At 36.6% G+C, this 26,933-nt stretch overlaps 1 protein-coding gene across 1 annotated transcript; it reads right to left on the bottom strand.

Annotated features, from left to right (window-relative positions):
- Positions 1-5,452: 5,452 nt before the first annotated feature.
- Positions 5,453-6,928, bottom strand: LOC141719870 (uncharacterized). The gene is made up of 2 exons (XM_074522236.1): positions 6,629-6,928; positions 5,453-6,301 (listed from the first exon to the last, which is right to left on the bottom strand). The coding sequence occupies exons 1-2, from the start codon at positions 6,926-6,928 to the stop codon at positions 5,453-5,455; spliced, it is 1,149 nt and encodes a 382-aa protein (XP_074378337.1).
- Between the last annotated feature and the right edge of the window lie 20,005 nt (positions 6,929-26,933).

The following is a 26,933-nucleotide window of genomic DNA, read 5'->3' as shown; positions in this document are numbered from 1 at the left end:
AATTAATATTAAGAATTTTCAGAATTTAAATTGGTTTAAAAATCTGTTTTAATTCAACAAGACAACTGATTGTATTAGTATGACAATCGGTATGACAATCAATAGTCATACCGAAAGTCATGCTAATTCAAAAGGATTGTCTTACCAGAATTATTATAGGATTTAAATCTATTTATTTTCAGCAAAAACAATCTGATTGTCCTACCGAAAGTCTTGCTAGTTCATTCTGATTGTCTTGCTAGTTCTAAAAGATAGTCCTACCGAAAGTCTTGCTGAGCCAAAGAGATTGTCATGCCAGTTCATTTTCATTCGGTTGGTTGATAAAAGAAGCAGAAGCTGAACATTCATTTTAAAAAAAAATCATACAGAACACAACATTGAATATTCAACAGCAGAACACATAACAAAAGAAACCTGCAGAGATATTATTGCAAATTCACAGATCATTTATTTCTAGTATTTATTGTTAAATCCAATCCACTAGAAATACTTTTATTGTTCTTGTGTAACTATCTAGCGGATCGAAATCCCTAGAACTTAATCTCAAATCGCTTTTAGCATTTGATCTTTTTATTGCAAAAATAGAAAAAGTTCATGTCGAATTTATTCTAGATTTGTAATAATTGATTTGAGATTAATCCCTTGTAAACGATACCGTTGTTGTAACACCTTTCAAGTTTAATAATAATTTTATTTAACTTGAATTTTGTTTCACCTTTTTTATTCCGCATTTTATTCGATTAAACGGTATTGTTTGTATTCAACCCCCCTTCTACAAACATATTGAGACCTAACACCTACAGTTCTTAATTTATAGTTTTTATTATTTCAAAATACATTTAAAATTCCTGAGAAATGCGAGTCGCTTGTTCTCAAGTCAGCTGGTACAAAGTGGAGATAATTTAAATCTGAATTGACTACTGATTATGTAATTCCCTTTAAGGGAGACAAGAAGAAACTGAGGAAGCCTCCAACACGGTATGGATTTGTTGGTAAAGATGTCTGGAAGAAATTTGTTGCTCAGAGGATCATTGAACAGTGGATGGTATTATGCTTTAAAATTATTATTTTTTTTTTGGCTTTTGTGATTTTATTTAATATTATAAGATCTATAATATTGTCTATTTATTTTTTCAGGAACTTCGCAAATCACAGAGCGAAAGAGTGATGCAATAGAAGTATCCATATCGGACGTCCAGGAAAGGCTACATTGGTTTGGAAGAAGAAGAAGAAGTAAGAAAGCCCTTACTATTATTGTAATTTCCATTTTTTCAATATGATTAAGTAAACTCCTCTATTTTGATCAGGCGAAAGCAGGAAGGTTGAAGCCCGGAGAAAAAGCTGATCGTGCGATTCTCTGGAAGAAGGCGCGCATGACAAAGGAAGGTATAGTGGTTGATCCCGGCTTGGCTGTTGTGGTGAAAAGAATTGTAAGATATAGACTTTGTGGCTTGTTTTCTATTTTTTATGTTTTTATTAATGAGTTATGTGAATTTATGCCTGCTTTTTAAATGTATGTGGTGTTGATATATAGGATAATTTATTAGAGATGAAGGAAAGAGGTGACTTTCAACCGTCCGGAAGTGATGGCGTATTAACTAGAGCACTTGAAACTCCTGAACATTCGGGCAGAGTTCGAGGAGTGGGAAGGTATGTCAGTCCCAAACTATGGTTCAATTTTCCAAAAGAAAAAAATATAAAATTACCGAGACTGGGCTGGTAGACTGTGATTGTCAAATGGATGAGGAAATGGAGAGAACAAGACAAGAGATGGAGCAAACAAAGCTAGAAATGGAGAGAACAAAATAAGAGATGGAAAGAACAAAGCAGGAGATGGCTGAGCTTAAGTCTCTGGTTAGTGCATCTAATCTTACGGGCTCTCCATTGTCGGATAATGCAAGTTTCCAGGAGAAAGCAGGACCCAAGGAAGCAGTTAAAGCAGCATGTGTTTTAAAAAAAGATGAAAAAGATGAATGTTGATGATGAAATTGAATATATTGGCGGAGACCCTCCTCCACCTGAAAAGAAGGTAAAATGTTGTGCATTGTCTGTATATCACACACACGCGTATATATATAGAAAACTGTCCACTGACAACACTAAGGCTGTAAACGAACCGAGCTGATCATTAGGCTCGACTCGACTCGACTCGTTTAACTCGACTCATTAAGTAATCTAGCTCGAGTTCGAATAAGAAAATATGCTCGTTTAGCTTATCGAGTCGATCCGAGTTTTACAACTGGTCGACTCGAACTCGACTCGAGATTGACTCGAGATCGACTCGAACTCGACTCGATAAGCAATATGCATAAAAAATCTAAATATATACATGAGCATGCCATATTCTCTACTTGTGTCTTCCTAATTGGACTGGGCTTAAATTTTATTTTATTTTGGTTGGGCCTTGTTTGGACTTTAATTGAAAAAAGACCAAAAAAATTACAAAATTAATGACCAACTCGAACTCGACTCGAGTTCGACTCGAAAAGTTCGTGAACAACTCGAGCTCGACTCGGTTGTTAACGAACTCGAGTTCGAACATGAAAATTTGAACTCAACTCGACTCGTTAAGAAAAAACTCAAACTCGAACTCGTTAAGGAAAAACTCGACTCGACTCAGTTCGTTTACAGCCCTAGACAACACTATACATGAAAATTAAGAAGTGGACAATATTATAAGAATGCAGGCTCCACGATTTTGTGAGCTGTCAGCTGACAACATAAAAAACAAGGTTGCATGGTATGATATTTGATGATCCAGTGAATTCTATAGTTCATAGAGTGCCTATGCAGCCTGGACATGTTCGCGTCTCGGTGGATGGAGCCATTCAGGCAGATGCCTTGCTTCTTGTGCCCATAGAAGGTGAACTGGAGACTGTGAGACAAGCGATTGGTTCTATGGTTTCATGGCCTCAAGACTTGATCACAGTAGCATCCCTTGTGGTATAAATCTTTACTTCTATCATTTTTTCCTATTTAAGTTTTAAAATTTACGGATGAAATGGAAGCCTTCATGTTTTGATTAATTGTTTGCAGAATAATAGAAATGAAGGATTCTCGGCGAAGAAAAAAGAGAAAAATCAGTTGCAAAGGTCGGTTGCTATGTTCAAAGAAGTGGAGGTAGCTGACTCTGTTCCAAAAGGCTTTAACCTTTTGTATAAACATGCAACAACAATTATGAAAGAGGCCGGGGACTCTATTGTAATTCCATGTGATACTGAGGTGTTTGGTTGTAAAAGAGTTATCTATATATTACATGATAATTTAATCGCTTTGTTAAAATTTGAAGAGATTGGCCAAGCTGTAATATCTGCATATATGTCGTAAGTTTTTCCCCCCTGCCATTTTATAGTCATTCTACATATTAATGTTGCACAGAACCGTGATGTTTTTTGATATATTTATTCATATATATAGGTACCTGCACAGTGTGGTTCTTGCGAATAATGATTTGGATATGTTTTCTTTTTTTGATCGCGGGGCCACATTTACCCTTAACAAAGAATTTGAAAGATATTTTGTTAAGCGGTTGACAGATGGATATGATCGCGTGTTTTTGATGCCGCATAATTTCAAGTAAGTTTTGAGTGCCTATTTCGAACATTAAATATTGATTTAGTCTGCTCAATTTGACCTCTGTTTATTTTTTTATCATATTAGTTATCAATGGATTTTGATCGTAATTTGAGCTGGTGATATTTTTATCTTGAATCCTTTGTCTCATCCAACAAATTTTCCTCACTTGCAAAAACCATTATTAAGGTAAAATTATTACATTACCTACAGATTTAAATATTTTCATTAATTTTGATTTTTTCTTATTACATAACAATATATGTCTCTGCAATGCAATGAAGACTTTTAATGCTCAGACCGGAAGGGGAAACATTGTTCCAAAGATTAAAAATCTGGCCGTAAGTATTTCATACACTCCATGAATCAGTGAGTGAGTTATAAGATTTTTTGTTTGTCGTTCATGGTATAATATTTTTCAGGGGTCTCCTAAGCAACTAGGTGGCCATGAATGTGATTACGTTATTATGCGATACATGAAAGATATAATCGAGGATACAGAAATGACTTTTATCACTAAGGTATATATAGTTTGGTGTTTTGATGCAATTTGACCAATATAGTTGTTACTATGTTTAGTTTATGTCGATTTGGCCTAATTGTTTATAGTTGGTTTGTTATAAATTTCAGTGGGCCAACAAGAGTCGGAAGTCTTACAAAATAGAGGAGCTGGATGTGGTCCATATTGAGGCGTTTGCTTATATCCAAGACAAGATATAGTAGCTATGTATCTAGGATTACTAGCTCTTATTTTCATCTCAATACTTAATCGATCTTGAAACTACTTTTGGTACTTTTGGTATATTTGTGGTTGTTGTTAAGATGGAGTTTGGTGTTAGTCTTTTGGAGATCGGTAGGTATTGGATATGTAGCATTTTAGTGTTGGTGTTAAAACTGGTGTTTGGTTTTGGTTCTATGTTTGGATGTAAGTAGCACGTTGTGCAACTGGATGTTAAAAGATTGCCTTCTGGTATTAAGATTGCCTTTTGGTATTGTTGCCATTGTTTTGGTTTGTTTTTGGTTTATTTTTGGTTCATATTTATACAAACACAGGGGTTCATTTACTAATTACCTAACAACAGGTCTAGAATTTACAAACAAAAACTAATGTTGGTAATGATAAAAGACAACTGTTAATTAATAAAATGGCATGTTTAAATTGTAAATATACATCAGTTTTTAAGAAAATAACTGATGTTTTTTGACATGTTTAACATCATGTACCTATAAGATAACTGATGTGATCTTACTTAATAACAACGATATATATTGAGCATGCCTAAAAAACCGATGTCTAAGAGAGTTATTAACATCACTCACAAAAAAACGATGTCAACGGTGCCTATTTACAACGTTTACTTAAAAAAAATGTTGTCTTTATATTTTTTCCCTTGTGTGTCACATGCTTAAAGTGATATAATTGCAATATATTACTATATTGAAATGGTGATCATGAGTTAAAATGTAAGATAATAAGAAAAGGACATCAGTTAGTTATCCAGAACCGTTGTCTACATTTATCTTAGACATCGGTCCATAACTGATGTCAAAAACTCTGGACCTTTCTCTACACATGCAAAGACATCGCTTGTAAAAACTTTTAACATCGGTTTGTAACTGATGTCTTTTGACCTGTTTCTTGTAGTGTATGCACATCTTGTCCAAGACTCTGCAAGACATCAAATCTCCCTCCAAGTCTTTCCCCATTGAAACTTATTTGGATTATATTATTTGGGGGCTCTTCTTCATCTAAGATCTCAATCCTGATAGCATCTTCTACGAACAGCATTGCCGAAGGCAATTCATAGGAGAATTCTTTTTCTTGTTCAACATAGTAATGGACTCGAATTTCCTCGATTGGTTGTTCGATACTTCTCTCTCATTCATCATCTGACGGATCCCCAGCTTGGCAATCCTTGTTTCTAAAGCCCCTCATAGTTTGCCTGTAGCATTCCCGAGAGTCATACTGGGAGCCCTTTATGCTGCCAACTCCATTTGGGGTTGGAAATTTGATGGTAAGATGGTGTATCGAAGTGATGACCCTCATTTCCCTAAGGAAAGATCGTCCTAGTAGCACATTATGGGATGACTCCTGATTTAGGACCTTGAACTCGAGTATCTTCGTTACGGACAACAGACTCTCTCCTAAGGTACATGGCAATCGGATTGATCCCATGACTCGAACTCCTTCACCAGAGAAACCATAGACCCAAGAATCCTCTCCTGACATATCTCGATCAGGTAATCCCATCTTCTTAAATGTGCTGTAGTAGAGGATGTTTGCTGAGCTTCCATTGTCTACGAAGGTTCTATAGGCGTTCTTAGTTCCGATTTGGATAGAAATAACCAAGACATCATTGTGGGGGTGGTGCACCCACCGGGAATCTGCTTCCCTGAATGTGATGTCCATGGACTCGCCCTTAAATACTTTGGGTGGCCGAGTCTCCACTCTGTGAATGTCAGTTAGAGGTCTGAACCGGGATTCCCTTGCATACCTTGCCAAAGCCCTATTACTGTATTCGATCCCAGGATCTCCTCTGTAGATTGCTTGGATGCTGCCATCCCTGACAAACTTATTTTCTTCCAGAGTTTCGTTGTTAGACCCCCGAGGGGTACGACCTCCTTCTTCCTTTACTCCGTCGGCACCATTTTTATGCCTCCTTACTTCCTTCACCACCCATTCTCCAAGATAACCTTCCTTGATAAAAGCTTCGATTTCATTCTTTAGCTACCGACAATCATGTATGTTGTGTCCTGATGACTTGTGATATTCACAATATTTCTTCTTATCTTTGCTTTGCCAAGATGACAGAGCCTTAGGTTTTCTAAACAGCCTTTTGTTCTTGTTCACCTCAAAGATGTGTTCAATCGACGTGACCAAAGGTGTGTATCCGCTCGTTCTGTTGTCATAGATCGAGGGGGGGCTTCATTCCCTCCGTGTGGTCGTAGCATTTACCCGAGTCGGGCTTCAACTACTCCTTCGATATTTTGGGCTCAGAGATCTATCTCTCTTCCTTGTTCTGCCTCTCTGTCTTGTTTGCGAAGTCGGTTGTACCTCTGCCAGAGATTGTTCTATGGTCTTGAATGATTCTGCCAAAGCAAAGACATCTGTCAGGGTAGCCGGGTCTTTTCCCTGTAAATGTTTCCAGAAATCCAAGCCAACCCTTAGCCCTGCTATCAAAAAACTTTTCAAAACTTCGTCCGAAGCACCTCTTACGATGGTGGACTCAGCGTTGAACCTTTTAAAGTAGGACGTCAAGCTTTCGTTCTCCCTTTGTTTGATGTTGGCAAGAGTTGTAACAGACGGAGCATATCTCACAGCGGCTTGGAACTTGGTCAGGAACAAAGTCTTCATTTGGTCCCAGGAAGTGATCACCCACGGCCCGGGCTTTTATAACCATTACTGGGCACTCTCCCTGAAAGTTGTCACCAAGAGTCGACATCGAGCCAAGTCTGGGACTTGATACATGTCCATCTCTATATTGAATCGGCCCAAGAATTCCACAGGATCTAAACTTCCTTGGAAACGGAGATCGCTAGTAGTGTTACGATATTCGGCCGGCAACTGAGCTTCTCTTACTGCCGCAGATAACAGAGAAGGAATTTCGGCCGTGGCTGTTACTCTCCCTTCCAAGTGATTGAGCAGCCTCTTCAGGTCATCCATATTAAAAGTTCCTACACCCGGGATAGTCTGCATATGAGGTTGTGGACCTTGGGGCCGAGGCAGAGGTACTACTACCTGATCCCCAACTGGAGGAGCCTGTTGTTGATTGACGTTTTGGGCGTCCTCAGGTATAACTACCACCTCTCGGTTTCGTCCTTGATTCCCTTCCAGATTTTCCCCTTGACCTCGGCCGCGGCCTTGAGCCATCTCACGATCATAGTTTATCACATCACTATGACCATCATACTCAGCATAGTTACCACTTTCTGCTCGATTATACCTGTGGATATCCTTGTGGCCATGATATTTTTTATGGCGGTATTCGTATAAATATCTACCTCGACCTCCACCTCTCCCCCTCTACTGGGGTCTTCTCCAACGGTTACTTCCGTATCCTCGACCATACCGGTCCATCGATCCGCGGGGAGGAGCTCTCTCATAATTGCGGTGCCACTCCTGATTCTCATGGGAATTCAGGGGCACATGCATTGTACCACATCTCTGCGATTGGCCTCTCTTTTCCATTCCAGCAATAACATCCTTAGATCATCATCACCCAAGCGGATCCCCAAGTGATCGTTCAAAGCAGCGAACCCTCGTTGCTCATTCTCCAGCATGGATTTCTCCTGCCGACGTTCCTCAAGACTACGCCCAGATCGATGTGGGTGAGTGACCACCCGGTTATCTGCCTGCAGTACCTCTTGACCATCAGCATCTTCGTCCACAAGTTTAACGATCGGGGTTACATAATTGGAATAGTTTAGACGTCGGGGGGTTATTGGTATACGCCCGCCTTCAATTCGACCGTGATCGGCCAACGCAACGCCTTGAGCCATGGAGGATTTCCCTGGTGCATGGGCAGAACGATTATGGCGAATGCCCCTTCTGGTCTTGCACCGCACCACGGTGCTTAGCCTTGAGTCGAACCCGTTCAGAGCATCTCTCATGTGATATAGTTGTTCTAGCAAGTCAGCATTACTGATCAGTATAGGTGGATGAGCCCCAACATCCGGGATGGGGCAATCAATCATAGGCGGAACATAAGGCTCATGGTGATCATAGTTATGATCAGACTCCTCCTCAGAACTTCCATCATAAAACTTCCATCATGATATTGAGACATCTTTCCTCCTAGATGCAGATCTTAGTTAGCCCCTCCTTCTAGCGCCAATTTGTTGACGGAGGAAATTGGGAGCAACAAAGTTTGAGGTTCATAGTCGGAAACAAGATCTGTGACGGTGGTTTTTCGTCTGAAAACGTGAACAGTAATCGTCAGATTTTATGAACAGTGTCCGTCGGGAAGTATGAACAGTGTTTGGTGGTGGTGATTATTGGTGGCTGAGATTGCTTAGGGTTAGTGGTGGCTCTTTTGTGCTCTCACTTCTTCCCCCTTACAATTTGCCTACGTATCCCTATTTATAGGGAATCAAGCCAACGTAGTTCTTGGGGAACAAGAAACCTAATGGGCTTCGATCTCTTGTCCCGAGGCCTAGTAGGAAACCTACTGGAAACCATCTTCTACTAGCTTTAGAAATGTCCGCTGATGAGGCCCAACCACAAAGTCCCAAGGCTCGTTCACGGCTTTGAGACTTCACGGATAAGGCATCTCTCTGGCTAAGGATAACCGTCCGCTACCAGCTATTTCTCTAGTCCGTGGACGCAGTTATAGTTATGGTTCACCCCACATATTGGACGCATCCTTGTCCCCGGATAAGGAGCCCCTGCCAGATTGCAGGACAAGTGATCCCAAGCTTTTGGGTGCAAAGTGCAGGATACTCCGAAGTCTCCCAACGAGGATAATCGTTGACTATAGAGACAGAGCTCCTAAAGCACACACCAGAATTTACCCCACATCCCCAATGAGGACACTCATTGACTACAGGTGGAGGCCTTCCGTCCAGGCATACCCCTGGAGGTTTCTGACCACGGAAACCGCCTTCATGTGGTTGCATTATAGGAAGGAGTTCTTCAATAGGGTACCAACAACAAATAGGTTAATAATAATAATCTCCATCTTCCTTGAATCCTCCCGAGAACTCGTCCAAGTGTTCATGCTAAAGTACCATCCAAGTCATTTTTATTACTTTGGGCGCACCCTAAGATCTGCCATAGGTGAGGAGCTAACTTAGAGAATTAGTCAGCTTTTCTTAATAACAGGGCGCGCCTTCCTCAAATAATGAGGGCGCGCCTTCATCCAATACATGCATACATCCAATCAATCTTTTACAAACATAGGGCGCGCCTTTCCTCATCAAGAGGGCGGGCCAGTTCCTTATTCAGGAAGGAAACTCACCTTATCTCTTTCTTAATTCCAGGCATTCTTATCTCAATTTCGACCACTTTATCTGATTTTGACCCAAATAGGGTTTATACCAAATTTCAGACATAACAACATGTTTAGATAATTAACATGTGTTAATAACATTTACTTTTGACATATTTCAACTCATGGCTTTTGATGTTGTTGATTAGTTGTCCTGATGCTACAATATTCCTGAAGAAGATTGTAAATATTGCAAGCCACCGTCTTCATAGCATGTAAGAAGAGTAAAAAACCATCGACAAAATGGATATGTGACACTCCATGACATTCTTGAGTCATTTTTATGTCAAAAATCAATCTTTCACTAGTAGCATGTGAAAGAAATCTAGATGGTACATCATCTACAATAAGGAATAGGTAAGGAGATAAAGACTAACAACCGTTAGATGTGCACCAAATAAATAAGAGCCGTTTGATCCTTACTAAAAAATATTATTTATTTATATTTTCTACCAAACATCCGAGGTTCGATTTCTCCCAAAAACGTTACTGAATTCATTATCTATTTAAACTATTCAACCAAAAGCTCAAGGTTCAATCCTCCCAACAACAATATCAAATTTATAATTTATAATATGTTATTATTAATAAAGTTCTTCTAACAAAATATCAAGATTCGATTTCTTTCAATAAAAATATTAAAATTCAGATTACGATCTCTTAAAGATATAAATAAAATTCAGTTTGATTTCAAAAATCTTTGTAAAATTTAGAATTTATATTATATCATCAAGATTATAATCCCCTAGAGAAATAAATTTACCGATATAAGTTATTAGTATCATTTCATTGTAAAAACTAATAAAAATTATTAAACATGTGTTCAATTAAAAATTAAAAACAATTATATTAAAAATATTACTCCGCAAAGTACAATTTTTGTTCGTGCATCGCATGAATTTTAAGTTATTATTAAATAATATATATTACATATTTATTTCTTGAAAAATATATTAGAAAAATAATGCATCACTTTGATAAAAATAAATATATTGAATTTGTTAGATGTAATAAAAATTATTTTGATTTTAATTAGTACAAGATATGAATCCTACCACTTTGTTATTCTCACTTTTGTCATGATTACTAAACATCCCCAGTGAGCTCCACACCATGTTGGGAATATTCTATTATACACGCAACAATTAGACAATTATATTATCAAGAATTAACAAGAACGGAGAAGAAACCATATAACGAAACAAACATGAAGGCAAAATAAGATATCACCAGAGGCTGAATTGTCAAAAAAGAGGAGAGAACACTTAGTTCTGACATAAACTTTAACAAATTCTGAAAGAACAATCAACAACTGAGTCGCCTAGCCCTCAAGGAAACTAGACTATACCAACGAGTACTCAATATGCCTTGTTTTATTTAACTTAGATAATTAACTATTGCCATTTGTCGAGTATTCCGAAAGTTCATAATATTAAATCCTCAAAATTAATTATGAGTTTGTAACATTGATTCTTGTTTCTCAGAGAAGTCTGAAAGTGTTAGGTCACACACACTGTAGAAGGGGGTTGAATACAGTATATACTACAATCAAATCGAATTAAGAACACAAGTATGAAACACATAATAATCTTATTAATAAAACAGTATTATAATGAAACCGCTCTCTCTCAGTGATGAATAAATATCACGAGAGCTGCTAGAGTTACAATGAATAATATTCTCGATAATGATAACACATCTAGTGTAAACCCTATGTTGTGTTTATATACCACACAGTTACAAGATAATCTTCTAATTGATATCGAATATAAGTCTGCATCCTAAAATATATCAATTAGTTATCTTTTCCTCCAAGTCTTCTATTCTTCATAGAATTCTTCTCTATGCATATCCCTTCTTGTGTTAATCTCAATCTTCTTTTCCTTCAATCAGTCGTCTTCCTTATCTGAAAGTCTTCTTAAGTCCTGATATTATCTCCTGATGAATATCTTCTGATATCTTAAGTTCTGACTTCAGTATAAGTACTGATTTCCAGTTAAGTCCTGTTTTGTCCTGTTAGTCAAGATCTTAAAACTAAACATAAATCATTTTTAGACATGACATCACAAATATATCTAACAATCTCCCCCAACTTATAAATTAGCATAATATACAAGTTCAATAGATATTTGATGATGTAAAAAATAATAAGTACAAATGCATATGAGAATTTGACTAGATAACTACAACTCACAGTCCTTGTAGCTTTTACCATCCTTAAAGTCTGATATCAGCTTTAGCCTGTATATTCTTCAAAACTTAACAGTTGTAGTTCTTGACTTGGCTTCAGTTTGTGATCTCTTGAATGTTAGGAGTTGTTCTGAGATAGTTCTTCAAAAGAGTTCTCTCAGCATATTCAAGTTCATTTATCATCCTCCTTTTAGCATCTTTAAGTTCAACTATATCTTCCCATGTCTGAAAGATAGCAACCCTGAGATCATTAATCTTTGCTTTCCTTATATCCTGATCCAGTTTGATCAGATAAGCTTTGTTAGACTCCAGATTAAATTCAACACCCTTAATACCCAGAAATGTAGTTATATTGGCAGTATTAGGCTTCATCTCAACTAATTCACCATTATGAGCTCTGTACTTTGGATAGTATGGTATGTCAGACTTTATAAAGTAACGTTCCTTCTGCCTTTGAATATCAGATTTTAAGTAACTGGCAGCACCATCTGTTGACCTGTTCTTCACTTGAAGTAGAAATAAAACATGTTGCAGTTCTTCATAATACTTCAATCGAATTGCATTATTTCTTATCTAGAATACTCTCCCATCTGTCATAAAATAAAGCATTATGTCTTCTTTCAGCTTGGAATTGTAAACCATCTGTACATACTCCAATTGATTTAGTCTTTCCGGAGTTGTCCCTACTCCTGGTTCAGAAAGAGATGTAGGATCTAAGGTAGAGTTGTTTACTCTTTTCTCATCAGCATTACCTAGTCCCGTTTTATCTCTGGCTTCCTTCCCTTGAAGCAATCTACCCTTAAAACATTTGTTGAAGTCTTCATAGGTTGAGCAGATTGTTGAGCTTTGATAAACCCAGGTAGTAGAATTTTTGAAGGTTTAACATGAGCAATGTCAGAGGTTTCCTTTTATTATGATGTCAAGACAACTTGAGCTCTGTCAGAGGTTACTTGAATATTACTTTTCTTCTTCAAAATTAGAGTTGCATCTTCATCAGATTTTGCTTCCAGATCCATAGTTGGCATATATATCTTTACAGGTTCATCAACTTTTGCCTTACCCTTGAATCTAGGATCAACTTCCACCCGTGATTTGGACTTGGCCTTAGATGCCTCAGTATCTGTCCTCTCTTTGATCACAATGCCCTTAGGCTTAGGTGGTTTCTTTATTGTGACTTGAGCTTTAGACTTTGTCTTAGATTTGTCATTTTCAGCTTTAAGTTTAATCTCTTCTTCCTTCAGACTTTCAATATCCATGCCTGGATTGTCCTTTAGGAACAGCCTTTTAGAGATCTCTTTATCAAGTTTCAGAGTTTGTTCATCAGAACTCATCCTTTTACCAGTATCAGAACTTATTCTTCTCCCAGCATCAGAACTTGTTCTTTGACTTGTAGTTCTGGATTTGCTTGATAAAGAACCCTTGCTTTGACTTAGACCTCTACTCCTTTCAGAGTTTCCCCGGTCTTCATTATCATCATCCTTACCCTTCAGTGGTTGATCAGTTTTGCATTTGGACTTAATCACTTTCTCCCCCTTTTTGGCATCATCTGGTAGAAGCAGGGAGACAAGCAATTCCACATAGTTTTGGATTTCATTGAGTTGGTCTTGTTGAGCAGCTTGATTCTTCAAAATATCAGATAGTTGAGCTTGCTGCTTTTCTTGAGCCTTTTCTATATACCCAATGCGGTCAAAGGCTGGCTTAAAAAACCTGGTCATTTCTAATTTGACAGTCATGTCTTGCTGAATCAGTGTTTCTTGAATTTTGTTCACCTTGGCTTGAGTTATTGAGTGTTGACCTCGAAGGTTCCTGGTACTCAATGCAGTAACTCTGAGCTGTGCTTTGAAGTCATCATTCATCAGCATCTCATCAGCTTTAGCCAGGTGCTCAGCAAGAATATTTGTAGTAGGAACAAAATCAACTTTGTTCCACTCCTTGATCCATTCCCTTCCTGTATTAGTTTCACTCCAAGGTACCGGTGCATCCTCTCTCACAAACTTTTTAATCAAATAAGCTTTATTAACTGTTTGTAGAGGTGTATGTCCTGAAGGACCAGCTGTATCAGCATTTTTATTTGTAGCAGCTTCACCAGTATTGTCAGCATTTACTTCAACAGAACTTGTAGAATCTTCAGTATCAGCATCTTGTGATAGAATTACTGTATGTGAAGCAATAGAAGATTCATCTGCATTGACATCAACATCTAGCAGTGGAGTTGCTGGTGGAGTGTATTGAGAAATGGTTGGAGCTTCCAAGTACAGAACTGCAGGTACATTTAGATCGTGGATATCAACTTCAGTACTTGTACCTGGTGCATCTGTATGTAATATATCATTAAGTGGACACATAGAAGGTGTAGTCACTCTGTCTTGAGCAGTTTCTTCAGCTTGAATTGGCGACAGTGGAGGTGTAGATTCAGTGGCTTCAGCAAATTCTAGTTGTGTAGATAGAAGGGATTCAATCAAAATTGGCTCCTTTAGGATCAGAGATTCCTGATCCCCTTCCATAGCTGCTGCTTCCACATACTTTGAATCTGACTCAGCTATGTCCATGTTAGCTCTTTGTTTCTTCAATCTCTTCAAGGGTGGAAAGACTTTGGGAGCTTTGTCATCAGAATTTATCTTTCTAAGCCTTTTGAGGGGCCTAGAACTTTCAGTTTCCTTTGTTTTCTGAGGAGACACTTCCTCGGCTGTTTTAGCAACAGGTTCTGAAGGTTGAACCTGTGCCTCATCATCAGATTCATCTCTCAGAATCATCTTCCTTCTCTTTTGTTGTGTCTAAGGTACAGTCTTTGTCCTCTTTGATTTAGAAGAAGAAGGTTTCACTTGATTATGTGTTGAAGGTTGGTTGGCATGTTCTGATGTGAGTGTTTGTTGAGTGACATCAGTAGGTGTTGATGGCTGTTGTGTGTTGGTGGGTTGGACATCAGGATATAACCATGAATAGGTATCATAATCAGCATTTACCAGAGCTTGCTTTACTGATAAAGGAATCTAAGGGGTCTCAAAACTCCCTTCTTGTTGTCAGCAGTTAAGAGATCAGTAAAAGCCCTCTTAGCTAACCCAATTTGTTGTGTCAGAATAGGAATGGCATCAAAATTTGAGCACTTGTTGGCAAACATCTTCGTGATGCAATCGAAGAAGAAGCTTCAATCCTTTCGAATATATGGGCGTTTAAGTTGACCCAACTTAGCCAAACTCTGTCCATACCCAAGATTAGCCATCATTTGCTGTAGCAATGGCTCCTCAACAGCAGAACTGAATTGACAATTTTCAGGTAGGTGTAGAGCTTTTCGAACTGTGGCCGGAGTAACAACATACTCAATCTCCTTTGCTGTAAACACGATGCTTGGAGTCCCATCCTTACCACCATCATCATAAAGTCCTGTTCACCAAAACGTCAGAACTTGAGTTCCAGATAAATAGGATGGTTGCGTCAAAGCGAACCCAATTTCACTATGAGATAAGAAATCCTGAATAAAATGAAGTTCTGAAGGAGCTTCACTCTTAGTGAGAATGGAGCATAGTTGTTGGGGACAAAATTTGCTCCATTAAATATTATATCCTTTGGTGCCATTGAAAATGAGTGAGAATTTAGAGTGCCTGAAAGATGTTTGATAAAATGTAGGTATAGAAAACCGTCATAGAATGTGAGAAAATAAGAAAGAGAGAGAGAGTATAGAATACAAAAGTAAATAAAAGATTTAAAATCTTTTCTCTCTTTTACTTGTACACGCTCTATTTGTCAGCAGTTATTGAGAAGTGGAACAGACTATACACCTGTCAACCATGCAGTAGTTAAGACAAAAGTTAATGGGCACGGGAAATAAGTAATGATTACTATGCACATGCAGTTTTTCAAAAAAAAAACTATTCCTACTAAACGAATGATTATTACTGTCTTTATCTCACATAAACCAATATTCTGATAAAATATAACCGTTCAAGTATTGACCAAAAATAAATCAAGTAAATAAATACTGCCACGTAAGCATCAGAACTTGATTATTATCAGAATTTAAAGGTCATCATAATATGGCTTCTGTACTAAAAAAGTGAATGTTTATTTTTTGTAATTCTTCACACAAATACTGATATGGTTTCCCAGAACTTAATCATCAGAACTTCCATCAGAACTTGTCCTCAAAATTTATGCAACTGACACTTAAACTGTTCATCTAAAACAACATTGATCACCACAGTAATTTTCATCATTCATATGGAGTGTAAGTGTGTGCATTAAGCTAAATATCAGACAAAGAGTAAAGTCTGATTCACTTCAGTACATCTTAGAAATAAGGCATAACTAAGAACTGTGCTCAATATATGTCATTAGTCTGAAGTCTACTATAGAATGAGTTCATGCATGAATCCACCTCAACTGTTTTGTGCTCATTTTATGCATCTTTTGAAATTCCTTTTTACGGTGGCTTCTCAGTGTAAGTGAGTCACGACTGCTTATCAGAATTCATGCTATTATCAGAGTATTTCTTCAGTAATCAGAGAATGTGAAAAGTCACCAAGAAAATTTTATTTTGCTTTTCTAATGCATATTACTTAATACCAGCAATGCATTTGGGTCTTCCCTTCCACATACATTTTTCTCTTGATCTCAAAGGACTATCTGATATTTATTTCTTTTCTTTACTTTTTCTTTTGATAAGTGAGGCTTATCAGCACTTAGTTCATCCATGAGATTTACCAACATCAGAACTTAACAGATAAGAAGCATTATTCTAGTTTTTGACTTAGTAATAAGATACACAAAGTAAACCTAACCAAGCTCAATATCAGAATTTGCTTGTGTTAAAAGATTTCCACATAAACAATTACTTCAAACATGGGATCTTTAGTATATTAGAGACTACTAGGTCAGCATCTAGCACAGTTATCCTCATTGGATTGAATAGTCACAGAAACATTCATATCACTATCAGAGTTTGGAAATTCATATCAGACAACAATCATCACTTAGGTAAATTACAATTTAAGCACAGATTACATAAAGAGAGTAATATCTGTAAATACTGATCATAAAGTCTGATGTATCAGAACATAAACTAAATAGATTTAGAGAAAGAACCTGAAACCATTCCAAGTTCATTTACCAATCTTGTAAAAGTAGCTTCACACAGTGGTTTTGTGAAGATATCTGCTAGTTGTTGATCTGTTGGAACAAAGTGCAATTCCACTGTACCTTCCATTACATGCTCTGTTATAAAGTGGTACCTTATGCTGATGTGCTTTGTCATTGAGTGCTGAACTGGATTACATGTCATAGCAATAGCACTTTGATTATCACAGTAAATAGGGATTTTAGAAAATTCTAACCCATAATTCAGTAACTGATTCTTCATCCAAAAAATTTGTGTACAACAACTTCCTGCAGCAATGTACTCTGCCTCTGCAGTTGATGTGGAAATTGACTTTTGTTTCTTGCTAAACCAAGAAACTAATCTGCCTCCAAGAAATTGGCAGCTTCCACTTGTGTTTTTCCTGTCAATTTTGCACCCTGCAAAATCTCCGTAATCAGTAATATCTAATGATGTACCAGTATCCTTATCCAATTTTGTTGCAGTGGCAATAGGAGAGGATGCACTTGAACAGTCTTGCATTCCAAATTTCTTCAACAAATTTCTGTTGTACTTAGATTGACAAATAAAAGTTCCTTCTTCATTCTGCTTGACTTGAAGGCCCATAAAATAGCTAAGTTCTTTCATCATACTCATTTGATATTTTGACTGCATTAGCTTGACAAACCTTTTACAAAGTCTGTCATTTGTAGAACGAAAAATGATATCATCAACATATATCTGCACCAAAAATAAGTCATTTCCATGGTTGAGATAGAATAAAGTTTTATCAATAGTCCCTCTATTAAATCCACTTTCCAGAAGAAACTGAGCTAATGTCTCATACCATACTCTTGGAGCTTGCTTAAGGCCATAAGTGCTTTATCAAGTCTGTAGACATGATTAGGAAATTTTGAATCTACAAAACCCGAAGGTTGTTCAACATATACTTCTTCTTCCAATTCTCCATTAAGAAAATCACTTTTTACATCCACTTGAAAGATTGTAAACTTTTTGTGAGTAGCATAAGCCAAAAATATCCTTATGGCTTCTAATCTAGCAACTGGTGCAAATGTTACATCATAATCAATTCCCTCCTGTTGAGTGTATCCTTTTGCAACCAGCCTTGCTTTATTTCTTGTAATTATGCCATCGCTATCAGTTTTATTTCTGAACACCCATTTTGTACCAACAACTGATATGTTCTTTGGTCTTGGCACTAGGGTCCGGACTTTATTTCTTTCAAATTCATTTAACTCTTCCTGCATTGCTTGCACCCAATCAACATCTTGAAGAGCTTCTTCAACTTTCTTTGGTTCAGCCTGAGAAAGAAAAGAATGATAGAGACATTTATTTGATGTTGCTGTTCTAGTTCTAATACTTGCTTCAGGATCTCCAATAATCAGGTCAGGTGTATGTGCTTTAGTCCACTTCTTTGCAGATGGAAGGTTATCTCTAGAACTGGATCCTCCCCCATGATCCATGCAGTCTCCATCAACATTTTCTGATACTCCCCCTGAAATTATGCTCTCCGAGTTGGATCCTTCAGAATTTGAGTTTCCAGAATTTTCAGAATTTGGCCCATCAGAATTTGATGAATCAGAATTTGAGTTTCCAGAATTATCAGAACTTGGCCCATCAGAACTTGATGAATCAGAACTTGAAGAGCCTGTTCTAGGTTCTGATGCTTCTTGAGATGTGGTTGGATCTTCAATATGCCCCCCCTGCACAGGTGCATTTTCCTTTGGCGTAGTCACCACAGTTTCAATAACATCAGAGTTTAACCCATCAGAGTTTGTAGCATCAGGATTTAGACTATCAAAATTTACAGAATCAGAATTTAAAACTTCATTCTCAAATCTCAGCTGATCATGATCATTGAAATCTTCAAGTCCAGTAATCTTCTTATCATCAAAAGAGACATTGATAGATTCCATGACAACCCTTGTTCTTAAATTGTAGACTCTGAAGGCTTTTGTGGAAAGTGGATATCCAACAAAAATTCCTTCATCAGCTTTTAGATCAAATTTGGATAGCTGTTCAGGATGAGTCTTAAGAACAAAACACTTGCATCCAAATACATGAAAGTACTTCAGATTTGGCTTCTTTTTCTTCACCATCTCATATGGTGTCTTTCCATGCTTGTTGATAAGTGTTGCATTCTGAGTAAAATAAGCAGTCTGCACAGCTTCAACCCAAAAGTAGGTTGGTAACTTTATTTCATCAAGCATAGTTCGTGCAACTTCAATAAGAGTTATATTCTTTCTTTCAACAACTCCATTTGCTGTGGAGTTCCAGGAGCAGAGAATTCCTGCTTTATTTCATGGTATTTGCAGAACTCTTCCATAATCAAATTCTTGAACTCAGTGCCATTATCACTTCTTATGATTTTCACCGAGTCTTTGACCAATTTATCCAGTTATTTAATATGATCAATCAAGATAGATGCAGTTTCACTTTTTGTGTGCAAGAAATACACCCATGTATATCTGGTAAACTCATCTACTATGACCATAACATATTTCTTCTTTGCAATAGATATGACATTCACTGGACCAAATAGATCAACATGTAGTAGGTAATAAGGCTCAAGAATTAAAGTTTCAGTCTTGCTCTTAAATGAAGATTTTCTTTGTTTTGCCTTTTGACATGAATCACAAAGGCCATCAGGAACAAATACTGATTTTGGCAGTCCTCTCACAAGATCTTTCTTGACTGGTTCATTTATATTGTTAAAATTTAATTAAGAGAGTTTCTTGTGCCAATCCCAGCTTTCTTCAATTGATGCTCTACTTAACAAACAGATTGCAGAACCATAAGAACTTGTTGAAATCTTGGCTTCATAAATGTTACCATGCATGTATCCCTTCAGAACAACTTTGCATGTAGATTTGCTTACAACTTCACAGTGTTCTTCAAAGAAATCCACATGATAACCTCTGTCACAGATTTGACTAACACTCAGCAAATTGTGTTTGAGTCCTGAGACTAGAGCTACTTTTTCAATGATGACATTCCCAAGATTGATATTGCCATATCCCAGAGTTTTTCCCATGTTGCCATCTCCATAAGAAACTCCTGGGCCAGCTTTCTCCACAAAGTCTGATAGCAGGGCTTTATTTCCAGTCATATGTCCTGAACATCCACTGTCCAGAACTAGGATATTTTTTCTTTTGCCCTGCAATCACAAAGACCACTAATGATTAGTTTAAGGACCCAGACTTGCTTGGATCCTTTGGCCTTGTTAATTTTGTTAACATTTGCAGTGAATTTAACATCAGAGTTTATGTTAACATTTTTCTTATCAGAATTTATAGTATCAGACTTTGCATCAAAACTTACACTAGAAGGAATAATGCTAACTTTCTTTAAAAAATGTTTTATTTGATAATAATCATAGTACAAACTATGATATTCCTTACAAGTATAAATGTAATGCCATAAACTACCACAATGAAAACAAGGATTTTGTGGTTTAAACTTAATATTCTGACTCTTAACTCCTGATTTAGGAGGTAAAGAATTTATATCCTTATTCTTCCTGCAAAAAGAAGCAAGATGGTTAGTGTTTCCACAACTATTGCATTTCTTTCTAGGAGCATTAGGAACAGACTTATAATTATTGCTTTTATTCACATCTTCATTTCCATTCCTATTTTTCCTAGGTGGCTTTACCTTGTTTACATTCTTAATCTCTTTCAGCTTATACTTAAGCTGCTTCATTGTCATTAAGCCTATGTTAACTTCAGCTGGTTTATCCTGTTTCAATTTGTCAGAAGTTGACTCTGCCTTAACTTCTGTATCATTATCTTTCATCTTTTCAGAATTAGACTTTACAGTTTTAGCTACAAACTTAACAGGATTTACCTTTCGCTTATTAGTCTGTTTAACAATAATTGTCTTAATTAATTTAGTTCCTGTTTCACTTTTATCATCTCCATAACCTAAGCCCTCTTTCCAGTTTCCACTACTTAGTAAATTCTGAGTTGTTCTGCCAGAGTTAGTCCAAGTCCTGATAATCTCTCTTTCCTTTTCTAACTCAGTTTTTAGAAATTGATTCAATTTTAACACTTCATCTCTAACATAAAAGACATCATTTCTTTCTTTCTGAATTTGATGGAACATAACTAACTCTTTTTCTAAATAGTCATTCCTTTTCTTAAAAGCCAGATTTTCAGAAGTTAACCTATCACATGTTAAAGTATGATATCTATAGCCAATGAATATGGTTTTAAGATAAGATCTCAACTCAGTAATATCATCAGTATGAAAAGCATAAGTTATTTGAGGTACCTTTAACTCAGCAGCTTCAGAACTGCTATCAGCATTTGCCATCAAGACATAGTTCACCTCATGTTCAGAATCTGAAGTGTCTGTCCAGCTTTTCTTCTTTGTGATAAGTGCCTTGCCTTTGTCACCTTTTCCTATCTTGCAATCAGGAGATATGTGGCCTTTCTCACCACAATTGTAGCATTTAACATTTAAGTAATCTCCTCTGTCAGAATTTCCTGCTTTTCCTTCAGATCTTCTGAATCCCTTCTTATCATAACTTCCACTTTTCATGGAAAACTTCTTTCCCTTTATGAATTTACTGTAAGCTATCTTTGTGATGCCCTTCACCATAAGAGCACACAATCTCATCATCTCTTCATCAACATCCATCTCAGATAGACTTTCAGTTTCTGAATCCTCATCATCATCATCAGAACTTGATGAATCTGAATCAGACTTTGTGATGAGAGCTTTTCCTTTGCCTTTCTTTGAGGCAGCCACTTTGGGGTATTCCTCCTCATCCTTAAGAGCAACTGTTCTTGACTTTATCCCCTGTCTCTTGCTTCTTTGATCCATCTCAAGTTCATGAGTTTTGAGCATACCATAAATTTCATCAAGAGTAGTTTCATCAAGAGCATAGTTATCTCTTATAGTAGTTGCCTTCAAGTCCCAACTTTCAGGAAGAGCTAAAAGGAATTTAAGATTAATATCTTCAAGATCATATTCCTTATCCACCAGTGACAGATCATTCAAGAGTTTGAGAAATCTGTCATATAAACCAGTTAATGACTCATCAGATTTTGAGTCAAAGTGCTCATACTCTTGTGTGAGTATAGTCCTCCTGTTCTTCTTAATTGCATCAGTTCCATGGCATCTTATTTCCAAGGCATCCCATATCTCTTTTGCAGTCTTGCAGTTAATTACCCTGTTTGACATGACATTATCAATGGCACTATGCAGCAAATGCCTTACCTTTGCATCCTTGGCAATAGATGAGATATCTTCAGCTGTATATTCACTTTTCTCCTTTGGTACAATCATTGTCGGCTGGTCTGCAACTACAACAGAGAGCTTGGTTGGCTTATGTGGTCCTTCATTAATTCTGTCAAGGTATTCTGGATCTGTAGCTTCCAGAAACATAGTCATCCTCACTTTCCATATGGGATACTCAGAAGGTTTCAGTATGGGAATCCTAATAGTCTCATATCGATTATGGATTTGAGTCTTTGGAGTTTCTTCAGTTTTGGTGGGCTTGGTTGGAGTTTGTTCTTTTTCAGACATGATTGTTTTAGATCTTTACTGTATATGTGTTAACAGATAGGCTCTGATACCACTTGTTAGGTCACACACACTGTAGAAGGGGGTTGAATACAGTGTATACTACAATCAAATCGAATTAAGAACACAAGTATGAAACACAGAATAATCTTATTAATAAAACATTATTACAATGAAACCGTTCTCTCTCAGTGATGAACAAATATCACGAGAGCTGCTAGAGTTATAATGAATGATATTCTTGATAATGATAACACATCTAGTGTAAAGCCTATGTTGTGTTTATATACCACACAGTTACAAGATAATCTTCTAATTGATATCGAATATAAGTCTGCATCCTAAAATATATCAATTAGTTATCTTTTCCTCCAAGTCTTCTATTCTTCATAGAATTCTTCTCCATGCATATCCCTTCTTGTGTTAATCTCAATCTTCTTTTCCTTCAATCAGCCGCCTTCCTTATCTGAAAGTCTTCTTAAGTCATGATATTATCTCCTGATGAATATCTTCTGATATCTTAAGTTCTGATAACTTAAGTTCTGATATCTTAAGTTCTGACTCCAGTATAAGTATTGATTTTCAGTTAAGTCCGGATTGGTCCTGTTAGTCAAGATCTGAAAACTAAACATAAATCATTATTAGACATGACATCACAAATATATCTAACAGAAAGATTACGAATCAGTCAGTAAAAAATTTCAGCCAGGTTTCACCTCAAGAATATGAAGTATTAATTAAATGAAACCATATTGCTATAATTAAATTTCCTGATAAATTACATCCAAGTTATAATGAAGAATTGAATGAGATACTCTTGATATCAATCTATGAAAATTGTTTTCATATTGTAACTCAACTTATCAGAAATCTTATTATAGCATAGAACACAATTATTAACTCAGGATCAATGTTTACTGGTTCCAAATAAACACTGATATCTCAATGAATCATTATAAGTATTTATCAGTCTTTCTTAAAACCGTTAAGTATTGGTCCTTGATCATTGCTCCTTCTTCTGAAGAATGTCATATCTAACTTTTAGAACACAGAGTGTGGTGAAGACTCAGTATCCCTGAAGAAGTCATATCTAACTTTATCATATATGTCATCCCAACATTTTCCCTCAGCAATATAAGCTTTGTTCTTCTGCTCCAAGTTGGTCTTGCCCTTTTTGACCTGTTTTGGATGTATGCACTCTGTGACAAAATGGTCAAGTTTATCACAGTTAAAACACTAGACATGTCTACACTTTTTGTCTTGTAGCTAATATTCTTCACACCTTTGCTCCTCTTGTATCCATTTCCTCCTTCACCAGCTCTTACTCTCAATAGCTAATTCTTCTTGAACCTTAGACAGAGTTGAAAACTTCTTTGCCATGGAAGCCATAGATTTGTTGTCCATCTTCTCAATCTCTTTCATGATGTAGAACTCATCTTCGCCATTTTTCTCCTCACCACCCTTGTCATCTTCAGACTCAGATCCTTCCTCCTATATCCCTTCAATTTTCACTTTTCTTGATGAATGTACCTTCTTCTTCTTGACACTATTTCCATCCAGCAGTGTACAAGCAATGTTAGCCATAAAACCCTGCTTTGCATGTATATATCTATTTTGAAATAACTCCAACTTATAAGTTTTTAAGACTCCATACAACACATCATAGCTTTTATTAGCTAGATATCTCTCTCTCTCTCTCTTCCTCCCCTTCTCTCTCTCTCTCTCTCTCTTAGTGAAGAGATTCTGTTTTTTAAATAATCTGGGAGAGTAAGCAAAAACTTCATGTTCAGCTCTTTGGTTTCATATTCTTTTCCATGAAGCTTCAAATGATTTATCAACTTGTTGAATCTCTCAAACACCTCAGTGATGCCCTAATTTGACTTTGCCGTGAAGGCTTCATATTGAGAGACAAGAATCCACTTACTGTTCTCCCTCATTTCTTTAGTGCCTTCACATAAGACCTCTATGTGATCCCGCTTAAGCTTGGCACCGTCCAAATGAGCAATAATACCAAACATATCCATATTCATGGAACCACATATAATGAGTTGGTGACATCCATCAAAAGCCATTTTTTTTCTTTTTCAGCCTCATTGTATTGTCATAGATCGATTGGAATAAACCTTGTCTGAATAACAGTTGTTCCTTGAGTGGTTTCTACAATCTCAGTCTGGGGAATGAATAGTCCAAATTTCAAGATTTCAAGATACAGAGATTTTGATCCCTTGTAATCTTTTTCTTTCAAAGAGCATAGTGCTCTCTGTCAAATTTTGGGAGCTTGATGTTGTTTAGTTTTTTAGAACTCATATTTTCCAAAGATCTTTAATTGTATATTTGTTTACAGTCTACTATGATATCACTTATTAGAGAATTAGGAACCAAAAATTAGGCAATGGGGGGTGAATGACTAGTTTGAAACTTTCAAACTTTTTTCCCGAAAACTGGAAACACAAAGAAAATAAAAAAGATGTTGCAAATTAAGACATAAAAAGACACAGAGGTTTAAATTATTTTACTAAGAAAAACACAGTTGCTTTTCTTAGCTTCTTCTTAAGAATAATTTCTTGAGTTGGCTCAGGGAGAGAGAAAAATATTACAATATATTTTTGCTCAATATTGTTGCACAATGAATATGGGATATGCACACTATAAATACTGTCTTATACTACTCAGTGTGCACATCCATTTATAACAAGCAATCCTATCATGCTAAGTGACACGTAGAAGCCTTTTGAAGACCTCTTCATTCCGTTATTCACTTCTGATCTTTCGCTGCTTACTTTATTTTCGTTCTCTACAAATTTGGGTGTAGTCTTGACACATGTCCATGGACCAACTCCATGTCCAATATGATGTAGTGATATATTTCTTCATTTATGATAATTTTTACATTCATTTGTCCTATTTACTTTGGACTATGGGACACCTTCATGAAGAGGTTAAGTGAAGATATCGTGAACTCCATTTGACTTAACTATGCTCTCTAGTTTATTTTGGATTTCTCGATGTAGTGTAATTATGTACTTCACGATTTAGCATTTTTCTTGACTTCTCGATCTACCATAGAATTAGACTTCTCGATTTAAGTCAAATTTAGACTTCTCGACATAATCCAAACTTGGACTTCATAAAATGGTTATAACTAGGGTTCACTGTATGGATGGGATTGACTTCATAATATGGCTCTTCTAGACTTCACGATATTGGGCTTAGAGACATTGTGCAACATTATTGGTCTTTTATCTTCAATTTGCTACTTGAACAATCTTCATAGAACTTCTACCAAATTGATTTATTCTATAACTATTATGCACAAGACTGTTGCATGATAAACTTTAAGTTCTTATAATATTATGAGATGTCTAGGAAACAATCAAGACAATACATTGAAACCTATCACTAAGACAAATGGTAGACTCCACTTGTTCATGCAAAGTAAACATTGTAACATATCACGGAGACATATGGTAGACTCCACTTGTTCATGCAAAATAAATATTGTAACTTGAGTAGACTTGTTATGATGGTATAAATATGTTCATATACCTAACAGATATCTAATACAATCATCTATAAATGTAATTAAGTATCTACAATGATCCTTAGTCAAAACACGATATGCCACAATGCATCATGCACACCCACATGCCTTAATAATTGTATACAACTCTTGCACATGGTACTATATAAAACACACAACCTCTTTTTATAATATTAATGTGGGTTAAACCCACATAACCCATTTCTAACTACTAACTTCACCTTAATTTTTATATGGATTACACTAAAAAATAACTTAGATCTAAACATAAAAATTTAAGTCCTCACAACCTCCAATAATTAGTTTCAGGTAATTGAATCTATAACATATCTAAAATATGATTTGAATTTAACATTTTCTAACACACCAGACCCCATATCCTTTCTAAGGGACCATTCATCACTCATTACATATGCAGATACTTGTTCTCATGACTTGGGAACACCCTACATCAACGGACAAAAGAGACACGAGCCCTACTTAAGGATCGCATATTATGGACATCACCAATGACCCTCATCACAGTTGGGATCAACTTATATATTTTTACATGAAGGCTAACCGCCCTATCTTGTGTGGGGGACGCTCATTACCATTTCAAGCAAGCCCATCTTTAAATAGGGGGAGTATCACATTTATTCAATAAATTGGAAGAATTACAAGATAATAATTGATGACATGCTGGCCCAACCCCCTCGTTCCTTCCTTATATCACATTGACATGAAAACATATGGCCAGATACTTGGGGAGATCGCATGGGAGGCTCATAATGTGTGGCCTGATTATCAAAAATCATGCACACTATTATTTGGGGTTACATCGCATGCTTTGACCCCAAAGGGTCGCACTTGCCTATAGGGGTTTAACGGTTAAAACATAATTGAACTCCGCTTCAACTTGCAATTGTATTATTAAACTCAAAAAACTTGCATTTACATTACTAAATTGCTGAAAACTTGCATCTGAGTCATTAAACATAAAAAACTTGCACGCCTTTTAACTTTCATTGACTTTAAACGGAAG

Source organism: Apium graveolens, chromosome 4 (assembly GCF_009905375.1).
Source record: "Apium graveolens cultivar Ventura chromosome 4, ASM990537v1, whole genome shotgun sequence".
Taxonomy (NCBI): domain Eukaryota; kingdom Viridiplantae; phylum Streptophyta; class Magnoliopsida; order Apiales; family Apiaceae; genus Apium; species Apium graveolens.
This window is presented reverse-complemented; position numbering and strand designations above follow the sequence as displayed.

Excerpts from the sequence above, each read along its gene's own strand:
- LOC141719870 (XM_074522236.1), bottom strand. The coding sequence starts at position 6,928 with ATGAAGACTTTGTTCCTGACCAAGTTCCAAGCCGCTGTGAGATATGCT. Across the intron at positions 6,302-6,628 it reads TAGAACAATCTCTGGCAGAG|CTAAAGAATGAAATCGAAGC; the intron begins GTACAACCGACT and ends GATTGTCGGTAG.